A 19,842-nucleotide genomic window follows, 5' to 3' on the forward strand; every position below is an offset into this window, starting at 1 on the left:
CTCCACTCAATTATTAAAACTTGTGTCACCCACACCTCATTTTAAAACTCTTTTGTCACCTACATCCCAAGTTCTAAGAAAGTAGGGGAGAGTAAAGGGAAGGAAGTGGCGAGTGAGAGACCGAGAAACTGAGTGAGAGATTATACAATTCAAAATATAACTATGTTACGTAACTTTTTTTTTTTTTTTTTAAATTATAGTTGATTTAAGTAGGTCTACTATTTATGTTTGCTTGGTTATGCAATTTTTCCCTGAAGTAAACCTGGCTAAGGGGGTTGGGTTGACCACTTAACCTACAAAGAAATATCACTATATTTTTAACAAGAACTGTGGTCGCTTGACTGCTTGTGTCACATAATTTTTGACTAAATATTATATTGGCTAGAATTGCTATGTACTGATTTATTATGTGAAACCCATAAATATTCGCTTTAAGGCTCACTGTTTAACTAGTATCATAGTTTTTTTACAAGTTTATCTGCTTTGAGCAACTGACAGTCACTTCCAAAGCTTGATGACTTAGACGTTTGAAGCTTGATAACTTCATACATTTCCAAAGCTTGTGACTTCAAAGGTTTGAAGCTTGATAACTTCATACATTTGCATATGAAAAAGTATGGTTTTATGAAAGTCAAATATAAGATATTTGTGCATGACGTTTGGTATGACTTGCAAAAATAAACGTCCAGATATTTTCGACTGAGGTGCATGCAAAAATTGGTTAAACCTACAATTATATGTCTCCATCTTTTCACGTATACTTGTAATTCAGTCATGTGTATTTGAATGCAGAAGTAGAAGAAGCAAATGATCTAATATTAAGTAATCGTACAAAATAATAATAAATATAAGACGAGTATTACTTAAATGACACAATCAAAAGAGAACAACTCATGGAAGTTTTACTAAGTTATTGGACATTCGAAAATTGAACTTATTAATATTGAGTACATATAAGGCTGAATATAAGACATAAAATTTTAAATATTCAAAAATTTGTAATACTAAATTTAATATCCACTTTGAAACTCATAAACTTTAAAATCCAATCAATAATTCAAAAATCTAAAATAAATAATAAAAAAAAATTGAATTTCGAGTGATGTGTTACGTAATTTTAAGAACCTCATGTCCCATGGAAGGAAATTTCCCCACAATTTGACCAAGCCAATCTCATCCCAATAGATAGATAAAAGAAAGACAAAATAAGGGAGTACTAGAATTATTAGGTCCCAGAGAGATAGGAGATGTTATTGTTAATGCCCGCCAACATCCTCCTTTTTCCACTGCCTATCTCTTTTTAACCTTGTAAGTAAATTCTATTAAAAGCATATACTACACTTGTTTCTTTTTTCTTCTTGAATTTCTCCTTGGAGTTTTTGGAGTTTGTTGTTTTCGGGTGGACTGATTGTAGTATTATATGTGATAGCCTGTTATTATATGTTATTTCGTTACTTTACCATGTTTCTTGCTATTATATTACTGTCTTTTTTTGGACTGTCTTTATTGAAAAGAGTTCACGAGGTAGTGGTATGGACTGCGTGTACTCTAACCTTTCTGCTTCCACTTTGTCCACTTTGTGAGAATACACTGATTATGTTGTTGTTAGTTTCTTTTTCTTGTTGAATTTGTGATTTTAGCTTGACCCCTTTTCCTTATTGTTCTTTCTTGAAAAAATCCCCTGACCCACTTGTGGAAATTTGTGATTTTTAACATGACCCCTTTCTGACTAATGATATTTCGTGAAAATTTTCCATGACCCTTGAGCAAATTTGTGATTTTTTATGCTTATTTAGTTACTTATTTGGTCTTTTTGGCAGTTGGGCATCTATAAATCATTGTTTGCTTCTGCTATGACAATGGTGGAAAGTATATTTTTTGATTTGTTTTTGTGAAAGCAAGTGTAGCACTTTCCACTTCGATTAATTTGTATTGTGATTGCTCCTATATTTGTATTCCTTTTTCGGACTGTTGGCTGGTAGTTAAGCCGAGTGTCGATCGGAAATAGCCTCTCTACTTCTATGCGGTAGGGATAAGGCATGTGTACGTTCGACCTTCCCTAGACCTACCTCTCTTGTGGGATTACATTGGGATGTTGTTGTTGTTGTTGTTTGTGAAAGGAAAAAGAATGCAATTTTTAGCTGATGTCCAAGAAAAGTATATCTTTTCTATTTTTGTTAGTGAAAGAAAGATGCAATTTTTAGCTGATGGGCCAAGAAAAACATGTTTGAGGTTTATTTATGGGATATTTCCAAAGATATACAGTTTAAGAAAAATAATTACACCAGCATAGCCGATTTTTACACGATATACAACTTTATACAACATTATATACTTACTATACACAAATGTATAAACTTGTATAAACGTGCATAATAAGGTATCGGAGGTTTTTATATACATTGTTATAGACCTTATACATAATTACACAATCTAAGTGTTGTCTTTTTCAGTTTATTTTTTAAGTGAAATTGAGATACTTGTTTCTCTGTCTCAACTGATCCAAAGACAAAAGAATCAACCACTGACAAAATTGAGAAAAAAAACTATAAAGAATCAATGAAATCCGAAAAAATTCCGACACTCAAAAGTAAGTAATTTCAAAGCAAAAGGTGTGCATCTTATGAAATATTCCAAAAGTGGAATAGCAAAAAGGCAAACTTATTGATTAAATAAGTTCATTAAGAAAAAAGAAGGGAATCAAAAGGTTAGAAGGTTCTTTTTCTGACTGGCAAGCTTCCTTGATGCCGTGCTTTTAACTTACCGAAAAAGTTGGTCTTATGAAGTAATAGTTTTTAATATGTAATAATTTTATCCCAATGTTCATACAGTGTAAATTTCCCTTTATTTAGGGATTTATTTCTTTTGGATCGCAAAGGAGTTATTTAGCTTAGAAATTGGCTTTACGTGTATTTCTTTACAGAGATCAGCGAGGGTGAATCTTGTACAGGTCAGCATTGAAAATGGTTTCTGGATTAATAAATGCCAACCCGGTTGTGTATGAAAAGAAGGAGCGCCGAGTTAGGGGTGCAACAGCTGTTCTGGATGAATATGCAGCTGAACCTATCGATCAGCTAGAAATTTTTGATATCCTTTTGAATGATTATATCATGTTGTTCTTGTGCTAACGATGACTGGAATTGGATATTGTTACTTAATTTGTTATTCCAGACTTGAAACTAATCTTTACGTTTTAAGGGAATATCTATGAGGTTAGAACTCATCCACTTTAGAATTATGGGGTAGGTTTATGTTCAATTATTTAGATTCGAAATGGGGCAGTACTAGTACATATGAGCTACACAAAAAAACAGCACGCTGAGTCTTGTGTAGAATTAACATATTACATTGTAAAAAACCTAGGGGAGATTTTTAGATTTACAAACTAGAGTTAATTCCTTTATACTAGTTGTTTGTGATATTTATTATTGTGCTATGTAGTTCAGTGTGAAAGATGAAGTGAAAAAACCTTTTGTACTTTGGTGCACAAAATATGTTTATAAGCTTTTCTTTTCTGGTATGATAAGAGTGTTACTATTTTGACTAAATCCCAGAGAATGAAGTTGGAGTGAAGTAGTCAGATTGAGTGTCTGGTTACTTTGCAGAAAGAGGGGAGATGCAGGGGGTTAAGTGTACATGTGAATTACTATGCTCCATTTTCTGCAGAACATGGCAATAGCTATCTTTAGTTTGATTTTCAGGAAGCCTTTCACTAGAAGTTGACATGATTTTCTTGTCCTTAATTTGCTTTTTCTTGAATTTGTGTGCGTATGTGGGGTTTTTTTTTGGGGTGGGTGGGGGGGGGGGGGGGTTTCGAAGGGCATGCGTTATTTACACCTTCAAGATTTGTTATACATCTTTGGAATCTTGGCCAAATCAGAGTACACATTTCATTGCTATTCCTAGCAAATGGTAAAATATATACAGATGTCATGAAAACTGTTAGGGTCATATTGTCTTTAGTTCTGATTTGAGGTGATGCTGTTCAAACAGTGAGAGGTGATGCTGTTCAAACAGTGACTAACTACCTTTATATATTTCCTATTTAATTAAAATATGGATCAGTCTAATCATTTAACATTTAACGCTCACCTTCACGCTCCACCCTGATTGACCGGCAGCTTCTGACGCCCGCGACGGCGTCGATTGAGCTGGAAAAGGTAAGGTTGAACCTCTCTCCTACCCAAGATCTCCCTCACCCGTAGTTTTTCTTTGTAATCGCCCCCCCCCCCCCCCCCCTTTCCCCCTAAATTCCCTTCTGGTTCCGTCGCTTCGGTCGTCGGGGGAATTACGATTTCCGCCGACTCGACGCCGGCAACAGTGAGGGGTTTCACTTGCGGCAAAACGTCCAGATCCCGGCAAGATTGCAGAAGGCTCTCCGGCGACTCTCCAGCGACACTCCGGAAACGTACCATCAGTCCTTTTACCAGTGGCCTTACTCTGGCAACGATTTTTGACATCAAATTGACGGAACCAGTAGCTAGCAGGCGTACCGGTGACATCTACACTTTTAGGCATTTAGCCACTTCAGTCAGTTTTTGATTTCCTGTATATTATTTTGCTGTCGTGTCCCTGTCTCTTGTTACGGCTTCTGTTTCACTTTTTTGTATCCTTCCTGTTGCTTGTGTGAGTAGTAGTGTCTGGCTGCTTTCTTTGGAGATTGTTGTTGAGTTGTGTTCCGGATTAGTACATCGCTTGACTTAGTATTAATTTGGGGGGTAGACTTTTTCCGCTATTATTCCATCTACTTTACTTGTACCTTCTTTTTCCTGTTGTTGCTTTATTACTGTCACCTCTTATGTTGCTTCATATTATTTATCGTAATATCTCTTGTATCTTGACTTGCGTGTCTGCTGTAGTATATTCGTGACTTGCACCGCCCCTTATTATTTGTTTGGCTGTCCTTGGTGCCAGGCCATTAGTGTGCTCTATTTTTCTTACTGTTAGTTTTGTCCTTACCTTGGTTATGTTTTTTCTCCCTATTTGAGTTTAGTTTTGTTTCTTAATTATTTCTTCTAATTTGTGTGAGCCTTGTATTTCCTGCTGCTGTTTTGTCACTACCATTGTTTATATTTTCTTATATTTTCTTGTAGTAGTGGCGGTGGGCATTGATGGTTGGATAGGGTCATGTCCGAGGGGGTTGGGGCGGGGGGCTGTTGTAGGGGCGGGGGAAGAGGAAAGGGCAGGGGTGGGAGGGAGGCCAAGGTTTGGCCTCAGGGGCGGTAGAGGAAGACGTGTGGATAGAGATGGTAGGCTGAGGGTTGGGTCTTGGAATATAGGGACTCTTCAAGGTAAGTCCATAGAGCTTGTGAAGATTCTTAGAAAGAGGAGGATTAATATTGCGTGTGTTCAAGAGACCAAGTGGGTAGGGTTTAAGGCTAGGGATGTGGATGGTTACAAGCTTTGGTACTCTGGGAGCGAGAGGCGTAGGAATGGAGTTGGCATCTTAGTAGATGAAGAGCTTAGAGGTCAGGTAGTAGAGGTAAAGAGGATCAACGATAGGTTAATGACTGTTAAGTTGGTCATTGGGGGGTTTACCCTGAACGTGTGTAGTGCTTATGCGCCGCAAGTGGGCTTGGATGGGGAGGATAAGATGCGGTTTTGGGAGGCTTTGGATGAGGTGGTGAGAGGCGTGTCTAGCCCGGAGAAGATTGTTGTAGCAGGAGATTTCAATGGGCACATCGGGGCGTTACCGAGAAGCTTTGGTGATGTGCATAGTGGTTTTGGTTTTGGGGAAAAAAATGAAGAGGGGGCTACTTTATTGGATTTTGCGAGGTCCTTTGGGCTGGTGGTAGTGAACTTGGGCCCAAAGAAGGATGATCACCTAATCACCTTCCGAAGCGTGATAGCCAAGACCCAGATTGACTTTTTGTTGCTTAGGAAAGGGGATAGGGTGTTGTGTAAGGACTGTAAGGTCATCCCGAGTGAGAATCTTTCGACCCAGCATAGGCTCTTGGTTATGGATTTGGGTATAAAGAAGGATAGGAAGAGAAGGGGTGAGGACTGTAGACCTAGAATTAAGTGGGGCGGCTTGACGCCAGTGAATGCGTGGGAGATAGGGGAGAAGTTGGCGGGAATGGGGGTGTGGGAGTGTAGGGGGGACGTGGATAGTATGTGGGATAGGGTGGCTAGGTGCATCAGGGAGAATGCTAGTGAGGTGTTGGGTGTTTCTAGGGGCTGGGTCGGGCATCATCGGGGGGATTGGTGGTGGAATGAAGAGGTTAAGAAGAAAGTGGAGACCAAGAAAGGGGCGTATACTAAGTTGGTTGAGAGTAAGGACAAAGAAGAGAAGCGGGTAAACAGGAAAGAGTACAAGTTAGCTAGGAAGGAGGCTAAGTTAGCAGTTACGGCGGCTAAGACGGCAGCTTTTGAGAGCTTGTATGCAGGGTTACAGGAGAAAGGGGGAAAAAAAGTTGTTTAGACTCGCTAAGGCTTGGGAGAGGAAGGGTCGTGACCTCGACCAGGCGAAGTGCATTAAGGGGGAGGACGGTACAGTGTTGGTGGAGGACGGCCACATTAAGAATAAATGACAGTCGTATTTTTATAGGCTTTTGAATGACGAAGGGGATAGAGCTATTGTGTTAGGGGAGCTAGAGCACTTAGAGGAGTGTCGGGATTTTAGTTATTGTAGAAGTTTTAAGGTAGAGGAAGTTAGAGAGGCTGTTCGCAGGATGCGAAGGGTTAGGGCGACGGGGCCTGATGAGATACCGGTGGATTTTTGAAAGTTTTCTGGCGAGGTTGCTTTAAGGTGGTTGACTGTTGTTTAACGAAATTTTCAAGATGGCGAAAATGCCCGAGGCTTGGAGGTGGAGTACTATGATCCCTCGTTATAAGAACAAGGGTGACATTCAGAGTTGCAATAACTATAGGGGTATTAAGTTATTGAGTCACTCTATGAAGATTTGGGAGAGAGTGGTCGAGGTGAGGCTGAGACGGATAGTGCCTATTTCGGAGAACCAGTTTAGATTTATGCCTGGCCGCTCGACGACGGAGGCAATTCACCTGGTACGGAGGCTGGTGGAACGGTATAGGGAAAGGAAGAAGGACTTGCACATGGTGTTTATCGACTTGGAGAAGGCATACGACAAAGTCCCCAGGGAGGTGCTTTGGAGATGCTTGGAGGTGAGTGGAGTCCCGGTGGCATATATCAGAGCAATTAAGGACATGTATGATGGAGCTAAAACTCATGTGAGGACGGCGGGAGGAGACTCAGAGCATTTCACTGTCTTGACAGGATTGCATCAGGGATCTACTCTTAGTCCCTTTTTGTTTGCTTTGGTGATGGATGTATTGACGCGGCGTATTCAAGGAGAGGTGCCTTGGTGTATGCTTTTTGCAGATGATGTAGTTTTGATTGATGAGACACGGGGGGTGTGAATGATAAATTAGAGGTGTGGAGACAAACTCCTGAGTCTAAAGGGTTCAGGTTGAGTAGGAGCAAGACAGAGTATTTGGAATGTAAGTTTAATGACGTGAGGCTGGAGAATGAGGTGATAGTGAAGTTGGAATCACAGGTGGTATGTAAGAGGGATAGTTTCAAGTATCTCGGGTCCGTGATTCAGGGTAACGGTGAGATTGACGAGGATGTCTCGCACCGTATTGGGGGGGGATGGATGAAGTGGAAACTCGCTTCGGTGGTGTTGTGTGATAAGAAGGTGCCGCCCAAGCTTAAAGGCAAATTCTACAGGGTGGCAGTCCGTCAGGTCATGTTGTATGGAGCGGAGTGTTGGCCAGTTAAGAACTCTCACATTCAAAAAATGAAGGTGGCGGAAATGCGGATTTTGCGTTGGATGTGTGGGCTGACTAGGGGGGATAGAGTTCGGAATGAGACTATCAGGGAGAAGGTTGGTGTGACTCCAGTGGAGAATAAGATGCGGGAAGTCCGATTGAGATGGTTCGGACACGTGATGAGGAGGGGCATGGATGCCCCGGTTCGTAGGTGTGAGAGGTTAGCTTTGGATGGTTTTAGGCGGGGTAGGGGTAGGCCGAAGAAGTACTGGGGAGAGGTAATTAGGCGGGACATGGATCAGTTACAGCTCACTGAGGACATGACCCTAGATAGGAAGATCTGGAGGACGCGAATTAGGGCTGAAGGCTAGGGTCAGTTTGGGTCGCTAGTATAGGGAATTACTTGGTGGGGGTATTATTCTTGTTATGATACCTTGTTTCATGCTTTATTACGAATCTGTTTACTTTTCTCTGTTTTCTATTACTTGTGGGTGTCGTATTTATGTTATGCCATCTTGTTCCATGCTTTAGTATGAATTTGTTTAGTTTTCCGTGTCTCGAGCCGGGGGTCTATCGGAAACAGCCTTTCTACTTCTTTAGAGGTAGAGGTATGGACTGCGTACATCTTACCCTCCCCAGACCTCACTATGTGGGAATACACTGGGTTTGTTGTTGTATCAGTCTAACCAATTGCTTACACATGATTGCAATATTCATTTTACTCAACTTGATGAAAATTTACATAGTTTTATACTGTTCCTTTGATTCAGAAATGCCAAATGGTAAAATATATACAGATGTCATGAAAACTGTTAGGGTCATATTGTCTTTAGTTCTGATTTGAGGTGATGCTGTTCAAACAGTGACTAACTACCTTTGTATATTTCCTATTTAATTAAAATATGGATCAGTCTAACCAATTGCTTACACATGATTGCAATATTCATTTTACTCAACTTGATGAACATTTACATAGTTTTATACTATTCCTTTGATTCAGAAATGCCAGTGTCATTCAATGAGTGACACGAGTACAATACATTTGACTATGGTTTGTAGGATTCCTTCTACACATTGTATTATTTCCTTAGGGAACTGAGCAAGTATTAATTTTGATTTGTTGGGGGCAACTTCATAGCAATGAAATTTAATCATTCCTTAACATTCTTACACCATATTAGAGATATAAAAGATCCAGAGCATCCCTATTCTCTGGAAGAGCTGAAAGTTATTACTGAAGATGCCGTTGAGGTGGATGACGAGCGAAGCTATGCAAGGTGAAAAATGAATCCGTTTCAGATGTTTCTGTTTTGATTCTCCGTAGGTGGCATTTTTATGTTGTCTAACAAGAGGAAGTTCTTTGATTCAGGGTTACATTCACGCCTACCGTTGAACATTGCAGCATGGCAACTGTTATTGGATTATGCTTGCGTGTGAAGCTTATGCGAAGTTTGCCTTCCCGTTATAAGGTATGCTTTATCACGCTTCTGTTTTGATTCAACGGAGTCGTATATGTTACACATCTTTTCCTGTAAAAAGCATATTACAATTGATAGATTGTTATGCTATAACTGATGTGTTGTTATAATTTTATCATAGAAGTCAATGATTACAAAAGTCATGGAAAAGAGGTTTATACCTCTAGAGCTGGAAAAAACATTGATGTCACATGCTGCTACGTTTGTGTGTTTCCTTAGAACTGTTAAAAGACTTCAACCTTAAAAGTTTTTCCGTCGACACTTGTTGATTGAATCTTCAGGCACATATCCTGCACTCGTGTTTTCATTTTCAAAATCTAGAGCCATTTGCAGATGTGGTTTCCTTTTTGTTGAACCTGTTATTGTGGGGCACGGGTAGATTCTAACCAACATATCAAGTGTCATAATCTAGCTGAATCTGGCCTTCATTTAGTTCTACCAAGCCACCAATAAAAAAAATTATTCAACCGTGCTGTTAATCTTAACTCTGGTATATTGAGTATTAAATGGATACTTCTCCTTTCGCAGCCTAAATGATACACGGTAAGCAAATGAAGTGACAAGAGTTAGAAAAAGGAAAAATGACACACACACATACATATGTATAAAGAGGATTTATTAGTAGCTCCAGAGCATATAACTATATGCGTAGCTCCATCTCCTTACGGTTCTTGGCTTCTTACTACTATATCTTAAACATCCTTCAGCTGTGCGGTATCTTTTAGCTTCACTGTAGCTTCCTGGCAACAACATAATAAACTCTTTAATAAAAAATAGTTGGGATACGGCGAACTTTGTTATTCTGAGTTCTTCTAACCCAATCCCTTCCAAATTCTTATGAGTAGTAGATGACAACCACACTTAGTTCTGGTTATCTTCATTGTTGTTAGGTCATATGTGTTTCCTTTTTGATGCTCTGATGATGTTCAATCTGATCATCTGTGGTGTGAGTTTGCTTCAATTGAGAGGGGGGTGGAAAGAGTAAAAGCTGTGGGTGTGGGAAAAATGTTGAAATGGAATGTGATGATATAGGGGCTGTTTTCTGGTGTAAATCATGGTTTTAGGTGTAATATGTTATGTAGAGGGAACTCAGAGTACTGATATTAGTTATTAAATTACGTTATTCGTGTATCATGATTTTCTTTAAAAGAGGGACGCTAGTGAAGGAAAACTTTCTCCTTTGCATAATGCAATGGACAGTGTTGTTTTATCCTTCAGTTCAAGTAGAATTTTGTTAAAATGATTCCTTTTACACTCCTCACAGAAATGTGGTTTTCAAAGTATTTAACCACTTCCTAGCATTGATAAAAACAGTCCAACTATTTGTGACAAGTTGTCTCTAATTACTGTAAGAAGTTGTCTCTAGTTATTGTCTCAAAATTTTAATTTCAAACCACTGAGTGGTCACAAATTTTGACAAATATCGATTCACCTTGCTACTATTCTAAATGGTGGCGTTCGCGCAAGCTTGCTAGCGAATCGACTAATCTTTCCTTCCATTCTTTCTAACGTTCTTATACTCGAAATATTTTAGCCATTCTATTTGGTTGTAACTTCTCCCAGCACTCTATTTATGTTGAGATATCAATGGATGTTACACTTAACCAATCAAAAGAACAAAAAGCTTTAGCCATTCTAATGGAATTTCTCGGATTTTTCATTAGTGAAAAGAATGAACTACTTTTTTTTAATGAAATAAGATGTATTAAATATAAAAGCACCAAGAAGATGTAGTTATAGTGAAACCAAAAAGGGTATATGAAAAAAACATTTGCCAGCCCTATTACAATCTGTCATCAGCAGCTAGGGAGCTAACAAAGTCCAAAAAAAGGTCAGTGTTAATTACAGGGCTTAACCTATTTCCCAACAAAAAAGGTTAACTAAGTATGGGGCCTTGATAGCGAGAGTTGGTGTTGATATTCCATCAAAACATTTCCTGTTTCTTTCAGTCCATAAACACCAAAAATAGATCCGGATTCATCTTCCGTAGCTGTTTGATGGACTTATCAACAATCTGTTGACTCTTGAAAATTGAGAAGAACGGACTCCAAAATGTAGGTAATGGTCTCTTGGCTTCCCTGGCATAAATAGCATCTGTTTGGTAGTTGGAAGCCCCTTCTGATTAAGTTATCTTGGGTTAAATAGGCTTCACTGAGGCCTATCCAACTTAAACAGATCACTTTTGTTGGGATTTTGGTCTTCCATAATAGCTCCAGGGCCATCAACAATTTGGTTCTGGGCAACAATCTGATTGCAGCATTCTTTGATGCTGAAAAAGTTTCTTGTGCCCCCATGTGATAGAATCTGTTGTCTTCCTCAATGGCAAAACCTTCCAAACCTGCAAGTAGTTGCAATAGAAGCTCTATTTCCGAGTCTTGGACAAACCTTCTGACCTGTATTTCCCATGCAACTCCATCTCTGTTTTGTGCCTTGTAAGAGTCCTTCTGTAGCAATCTGGTAAAGAGGGGGATAAGTTTCCAGAAGTGAATTATTGTCAAGCCATATGTCACTCCAATTTTTTTCTTTTTGAGAAAGTAACAACTTGTATTTATATTTTCCAAAAAATAAAACCTGCCACAACATGTTACAGGTTCCTAATTACAAATGTGAGACCGTATGCAGGAAGATCTTCAATCCTATAGCAAAAATTGCAATCAACCTAAAACATTCATAACTGATTCTAGATCTTCCATCTTCCTTAGCAAAAACATTCATAGCAACCTAAAAAATTCATAGCAAAATTTCATCTTCATCGTCTGCATAATGTTGCTCTTGTTCTTGAAACATCTAAGGTTTCTTTCTTTCTTACTACACTAACCACCAAATACAATCAGGAATTATTTTCCATCTATCTCTATGTCCAGAGATGTTGGCATAAGTACTCCATATTCAGGGTCTGTGTTACTCTCCTTTGCGTCACCCAGTTCAGTCCCTTCATATTGATGAAAAGGTCCCACAAGTAACAGTCAGCCTCTTCCCCACATAGGAAATCAGGAATTATTTTCCATCTATCTCTATGTCCAGAGATGTTGGCATAAGTACTCCATATTCAGGGTCTGTGTTACTCTCCTTTGCGTCACCCAGTTCAGTCCCTTCATATTGATGAAAAGGTCCCACAAGTAACAGTCAGCCTCTTCCCCACATAGGAAACATCTAGGACTCAGTTGGATACCCCTCTTCATGAGGTTTCCTGAGTCAAAACAGCCTGTTCAGCAAGCAGCCAAGTAAACAAGATACCTTATGGGGAACTTTGGCTTTCTAAATCAGTTTGTAGGGCCACCCATTGATCTGACTAATTAAGGGGTTGAACTTCTTATAAGCCTTTTTGACACTGAACTTCCTTACTTGTGACCCTGCCATTCCAAACAGTCTTGGACAGTAGTATCTCCTCTTGTTTGTTCCAAAATTCTGTAGGAATCTACTAATCTCTGGATCTCCCAATCATTTAAAGGCTTCTATAGCTCAAATTCCACTGTTGGTTTGACCAGACCTCTACTGCAGCGGCCCTCTGCTGCTGGTTGAGGTTAAATATATCAGGATAAAGAGCTTTCAAAGAGCCTTTTTCCAGCCAACTATCTTCCCAGAAGGATACCTTCACACCATTTCCAATCTTGATGTTGTTGTTTCCTCTTAGCTTATGGCTCTCCAGAGACTAGTCCTGTGAGGGCCTCATTTCCTATTTTGAAGCGGACATTTTGGAAGAGCTCATCCCTCTATTTGCTAATATATTTCCCAGGCCCAACACAGTAAGAAGAAGCTGTAGTTTTGAAAAGAACGAACTTTTTAAGATTATTGCAGTTATTTTTTTTTCAACAGTTCTCCTTGATATCAAATTGGCATTGTGCTTCCCGTAACTTCGGGCTAATAGGAAGCCTAACCTTTAACCAATAACCCATTAGCCAATCGAAAACTAAACTAATATTTTAGCACTGAACTCAGAAGTTCTAAATTTGATACTGAAGTAGCTATGTTCCTGCCTCCCATTTGCTAAAAGGGTGTTCTGAGTTTGATCAGCATATTATGAAAATTCTTCTCCACGGCACACATAAAAGCTGTGGTTTAACTTTTAGCTGCTTCAAACCAATACCAGTTTTAAGTGATGCGTTTTACCAAAAGATTATGAAATATTAGGACAGTAAGGCCTGAATTTGAGCCCACTCTTTCAGACCAACATATAAGATAAAATCTTCTAATAAGATAACATGTAGTTTCGACATAGTCAACATAGGCTAGACATTCATCTTAAGGTCAAGTAATCAGTTAAATGTTTGTTTCTTTCTAAATTTCGTAGTCTGGTTAGAAACTTGTACATAAATGTAGAGATACACGTGATAAATATTTGTTTTTAGAGAACTTCCAGTTTTTCTTACAAGACAAATTATTTAGTATTGGAATAAGTGGACCTGATAAAGATAAACATGATAAATTGTGGTTTACAGAATCTTTAGTTTTAAAGAACTTTCAATTTTCTTGGCAAGACAAATTATTTATTTTTGGAATAAATGCACCTGATAGAGTTGAACAAATTCATATAGATGATCTCAGCTAGTATGAGATTGTAGCATAGTTGATTGAGTTGGTTGATCAGAAGTGATATATGGTCGAGCTTTCAGTGATTTGGATTTGTTAGGAAGGGAAGTCCTCCTTTGCCTAGATGCCTTTTAAAAAGATTTTTTCCCGGCCAGTTAGTCTAACCACAGGGATCCCCTCAAGTGTAGTAGGCAGCAGTATGTTCTATGTTGTTGTTCTTTTTTGGAGATAAATGTTCTATATTGGTGTTCTGTACCATCTAGATACCCTTTTATTTTTTCACCTTAACAAAAAAAGTCAGAATAATTGTGGATGGAGGAAAAGATTCTACCCCTTTCGCTCCATACTTCAGGTTGAGTAACAAATTGCATTTTCATTCTCATTCGTGCTGTACAGAAAAGTTGTCATGATACTTGCGAAGTTCTTGTGTATAGAAGCTTCCTTTTCCTCTCCTTCTCTTACACAAGGTCTCTCATTTATACCAGTCTTAAATTTTGTGCTGTTTACATATACCCTTGTTTGCCCTGCTAAATCTATGGAAGTTTAGTGGTTTACTCTGTTGGCCAAGGAACAATTAAATGAGCTCAACAATCGACAAAGCGTAGAGTTTGTTTATCTTCCTTGAAAAGTAAAAGGTTGCAGTTGGTATCGATTGTGATTATCCTTTATGGTGGAAGGTACACAAGGAGTCTGGTGGCTTCTTTTGGATGCCAGAGATTAGGTCATTGACTTGTGAAATTTCCTCGTGCTTTAACTACTTCTGGGGTGTTCCTGGATGATGTGGGTTACCTGTATCAGACTTTAACCCAGTCACTCTCTGCCATTTCAATGTTTTAGTTGCATTCATAACTGCAAAAATGAAATAATGATGCAAAGACTACAGTTGCAATTCATTGTTTTGTTGGAATATTGTGGAAATATTTCAACATTGAAGCCTTTTTTTCTTTGATAGCTAGCTTTGTCTTTAAACTGTTTGAAATTGTTTCCCTGTCCACAAGTGTACACTCTGCTTGTTTATAACATATCCTTGTTGTCTTGCCAGGTCGATATTAGAGTAGCACCTGGGACTCATGCTACGGAAGCTGCAGGTAATCCATCCGTTTCTCTATATCGATCATACAACATCCAATATTTAGCCACCAATTACCCTTTAACCACTAACCAAAACAAATCTGGAGCTCCAGTCCTTTAGCCGTCAATTTGCTGTACTTCTCCCAACTGAACCCACACTCGCCTCCGTTTGTCAGTTCCTGGTTGCTTTCACTAAACGCTTACATTCCTTTTCTCCACAAAGCTCATAAACTGTAATTTTTATCTTCGTCCTTTTTAACACAGCACACAGGTTTAGCTTTCTTCAAGAGTAATCTGCACTTGTTTTATATTCAGCAACTGATAATTCGTTATCTGTCTGCAGTAAATAAGCAGTTGAATGATAAAGAACGCGTAGCTGCAGCACTGGAGAACCCTAACCTTGTCGACATGGTTGACGAATGCCTTGCTCCATCTTATGCATGAGGAAGCTTATGGAAGATTCAGCCTGATCAAAGGCTTTTTTCCTCAAGCATGTTATATTGCCTGTTAGTGTTGTGATTGTTTTTAGACCTCTTTTGCTTGGTTTTTAATTAATTCAATAAAATGTTTAATCTGCTATTTTCCCTTTAACTTCTATGCAGGAGGGTGATTACACCCAATTTAATTCTTTCAATGAATAAGCGATCGATATGAATATATAAATATATAATTATGCTTAAGTGTGCCACAACAACAACATACCTAGTGTATTCGCACATTTATGCTTAAGCTGCAGACTCAAATTTTATTAAAAAGTGCGATGATAAAATTGCCACTCCCATTTCAAATATTTGTAGTATTTATCTTTTACATGCTCTTTAATAAAATATTAAATAAGAAGGTTTTATTTTGACTATTCTACTCGTTTTATTTTAAAATACCGTCACTCTTCATTGAATATTAATGCTAATTGTGCAATTGGAGGTAAAATAATACTAATGTGTAGCACCCCGAGATTACTTCCGGATGTTACATGGTATTTAGAACCACAATAAAGCTCAATCTAACCCATGATACTGACATAATTAATGATTGAACAACTAAGTGAAAAAAATGTTATTAGCTGAATTTGCTCAGTACAATACTGTTTAAAATATTTACAAACACTGATAATACAAAACAAAAATTAAAATAGAATACATCAACTTTGACAGACTGTCTTTGGAGTCTCTACTAATACTAACTATAAGTAGTCGTAACTTGATCCCAGCTATCCCTAATCAATACATATGAATAAAAATAAAATAGTGAATCTACAAACTGACTAGAGTCCTCAAATAAAGAGAATTCATCCCTGCTAGCTGGACATTGCGAACTGTTTGATCATGACGTTGTGAGCTACATCTGTTACCTACATTATGAAATAATGTAGCCACACAAATGTATATGTGGTCAGTACTTTTGGAATGTACTGAGGCCTCATTTGTTTTCACTTAATGGAGCTCTGAATTTGAATGGTTTAGACTTCAGACCATTAAGTGTGTCTGTTTTTTATTAAAATTTTAGCTCTTAACAGATCTGAATAAGTCGTATCATTCAGATCTGGAATCAAGAATAGGTCTTAATCATTCAGATCTCTAATCAAGTTTTAAGATCATTAAGAGGTATTTTTGTGTTGAATAATATTCATTACCTCTCTATCCACAGTCACTCATTACCACCACTACTACCTCTATCATCACCACCATTGTCAGCCATCACCGCCAACCACTTTCACTACCATAACCACCATTGACAATCAATATCGCTACCACCCATTGTTGTTAACTTCTACAAAACCTATCACCCCCAGTATTCTAATTATATCCACCGCTACCGCCACTCCAACGCTAACACCAATTCCAACGCTACCACCATCATCAAACATTATCGACCAATCGCTACTACTAACCAACTCATCTATCACAAGTAGCACCACCGCTAACTACCACTAATACATCAACCTCCACACGTTCTTTGGCCACTACTACCATCATTGTCACCGGTATCGCCATCTCTACCACCATTTCAACCACTACTATCACTACAATCTATCTCTACTAACAACCATCTACACTATCACAGCTAATAACTTCTTCAACTACTACCAACACATCGTAAAACATTATACATTCATTTTTCAGCCATCACAATCAATACCTCCAAAAACTACCATCAACCAACTTCACATTACAATCACCACCACCGCTATCAATCCCCACCGCCATAACAGTCACTACAATATCAACCTTCTCTGCCATCGAAAACTATCACCACAAATATTGCTAGTCACTAATATTAGTCATTACCACCACCACCATCAGTACAAACCATCTCTACTATCACTAGCAAACATAAATATTTTTTTTCAATCAAATAATAATTTTATTGTATTAATTCAAATATTTTCTTACTATATAATTAATTTTTTATTTGAATTATATTTTTTATTTTTATTATATATACACGTAAATAATTTTGCACATTCAGATGTTGAAAAACAAATAGTCTTAACCGTTCAATTTTCAGATCTGAATACAACATCTTAATCATTCAGTTGAGCATTAAGATTCAAACGTCTGAATCATAATAAAAACAAATGCAGCCTGAGTATGTGGGGGTTAATCCAATAAGCAAAAACTGATATAAATCACAATCTTAAAACATGCATGTTAAATGTAAATAGACTCACCCTGATCATGAATAAAACTAAAAGCTGAAAAAACATAAGCATAAATAGTAAAGCATAATCTAATAAACTGAGTCATTACATAGTTTCTAAAATTTATCTTTTCCGTGAGAGATTCTCTTAACCAACATAAACCATGTGAGAAACATGGAGTCCGACGTAACAATCCTCATAGAAAGGATCCAATATACTTTATCAGGGTATAAAAGCTAATTGGGTTGATCACCTAAACATGTCCGTTTGAACAAGTTGAATACTAATATATGACATGTTCATTAGGACAAGCTACATGCTCACTTGGACAAACTGAATAATAACCTACGATGGCACATAATTTCTGAAAAATAGAATGCGCTGAATCCATATTCCCTTTCGGTGTTAGGTACTACTTCCAAAATAATACTATTGCTTGTACTATATCTATGAAGTTCACCTTAAAATAAGCATATGAGCTAATAAGTCTGAAAACATGATATGCTTCTGTTTCTATCTCAAAATTTTGATCTCTTATGTGAAATTCATAGTTTGTCTGAAACTGTTACTATGCTGCAATGCTTTTGTATCTCAAATCGGTAAACTTGAATTTCTTATAAACTGAGTACTTTATGCTCAAATCATAATCATTTAACATCTCATGGAAACTTCATATCAAAATGTCAAAACTTATTGCTTGATATCACTTTAGTGGATAAAACTTAAATAAGCATGAAATCATATGCAAAATAATATGCAACTTATGAAGAAACATCATAAACTCAAGCATAAGAAAAGAGGATATGACCCCTAGTTACAAAATTTTTAAATTCATGATAAAAACTTAATTTTTGGGCACAAGAAAGAAAGGTTATCCTTGTTCAAACCCCGTATACATGGACTTAGTAAATTGCTTGAAGAAAACTTAAATTGGAGCCTTGATAGCTTGAATTTTAGAGAAAAAATTACTCTTTGGTGTTCTTGAGAGTTTGGGAGGAGAGGAATCATGTGTTTGGATTATAAGATGAGGGAAAACGCATTAACATTAGTTATAGAATCATTTAGGACGTAAATGACTTATTTGTCCTAAAAAAACTGAAGAAAAACGTGAATTTTAGCGTCCCTGGGGCCATGAGTGTGGCACTCCCTTATCTCGGAGCACACAGGGCATGAGACTCTCTTATCGCGGACCCTCACTGCTTCACTCGCGAAAATACTCATAATTTTTACTTGGGTATCGAATTAAGGTGAAATTAGATGAGTCGAAAAGAGGATTGGAATACCTTTTATTTGGTGCAAGGGCGGATCTACGGTAGCCGGTGGGGCTTCCCGGGAACCCCTATCCGCTACCGTAAGACTTATAATTACATTAGAAAAATTTAACATAGGTTTAAATATTAACAGGTAGGAACTCATAACAAAGTAGTGGGATAGCTTAGTGGTAGGAGCAGCACACTTGAGATGTTGTAGGTTGTGAGTTCAAACCCTTGTGGAGGTTGTTTTTTCTCCATTTACTTTTTTTCCAGCTTTATTTATTTTATTGGGAACCCACATGTTTGAAATCTTTTTTTCTTCATTTAATTTTTTTCAGCTTTATTTATTTTATTGGAAATCCACATGTTGAAATCTTAAATCTGTCTCTGATTTGGTGTGTCTTGAGCCCTCAAACTCAATATATTCTAGAAGTTATACTCGTTTTAAGTTGACTCTTGTAGGATCGAATACCAAAACTCAATCGATAAAAAAAGTTCTCAACTCAACTTTGCTCTAAGTGTTTCTTATGAACATTCTTCACGTCAAAAGCACTTTACACATGCACTAGGTAAATGATCATGACACTTATCTAAGATTAAAATTATTATTTTTGAACCTATAACCATATGATGAACGGTTAAAAGCTTAGCTAAAAAATTTTGGGGTATTACATAATATATATATATAATCCAAGACAAATAATTATTAGCACGGACAATAAATATATGGACAAAAAAATTATAACAAAGTAAAATATATAATTATTTACAGCTTTATTTATTTTATTGGAAATCCACATGTTGAAATCTTAAATCTGCTTCTGATTTGGTGTGTCTTGAGCCCTCAAACTCAATATATTCTAGAAGTTATACTCGTTTTAAGTTGACTCTTGTAGGATCGAATACCAAAACTCAATCGATAAAAAAAAGTTCTCAACTCAACTTTGCTCTAAGTGTTTCTTATGAACATTCTTCACGTCAAAAGCACTTTACACATGCACTAGGTAAATGATCATGACACTTATCTAAGATTAAAATAATTATTTTTGAACCTATAACCATATGATGAACGGTTAAAAGCTTAGCTAAAAAATTTTGGAGTATTACATAATATATATATATATATAATCCAAGACAAATA

At 37.5% G+C, this 19,842-nt stretch overlaps 1 protein-coding gene across 2 annotated transcripts; it reads left to right on the plus strand.

Annotated features, from left to right (window-relative positions):
- The first annotated feature begins 1,106 nt into the window (after positions 1-1,106).
- LOC107869501 (protein AE7) lies at positions 1,107-15,487 on the plus strand. Of its 2 annotated transcripts, none has more exons than XM_016716042.2 (6): positions 1,107-1,308; positions 2,924-3,087; positions 8,900-9,005; positions 9,098-9,197; positions 14,779-14,824; positions 15,151-15,487. In XM_016716042.2, the coding sequence occupies exons 2-6, from the start codon at positions 2,964-2,966 to the stop codon at positions 15,249-15,251; spliced, it is 477 nt and encodes a 158-aa protein (XP_016571528.1). In that variant the 5' UTR covers positions 1,107-1,308; positions 2,924-2,963; the 3' UTR covers positions 15,252-15,487. The 2 variants fall into 2 exon arrangements, with proteins under 2 accessions (XP_016571528.1, XP_016571531.1); XM_016716045.2 differs by having other exon boundaries at positions 1,155-1,308; positions 2,951-3,087.
- The last annotated feature ends 4,355 nt before the right edge of the window (positions 15,488-19,842 follow it).

Source organism: Capsicum annuum, chromosome 1 (genome assembly GCF_002878395.1).
Source record: "Capsicum annuum cultivar UCD-10X-F1 chromosome 1, UCD10Xv1.1, whole genome shotgun sequence".
Lineage (NCBI taxonomy): Eukaryota > Viridiplantae > Streptophyta > Magnoliopsida > Solanales > Solanaceae > Capsicum > Capsicum annuum.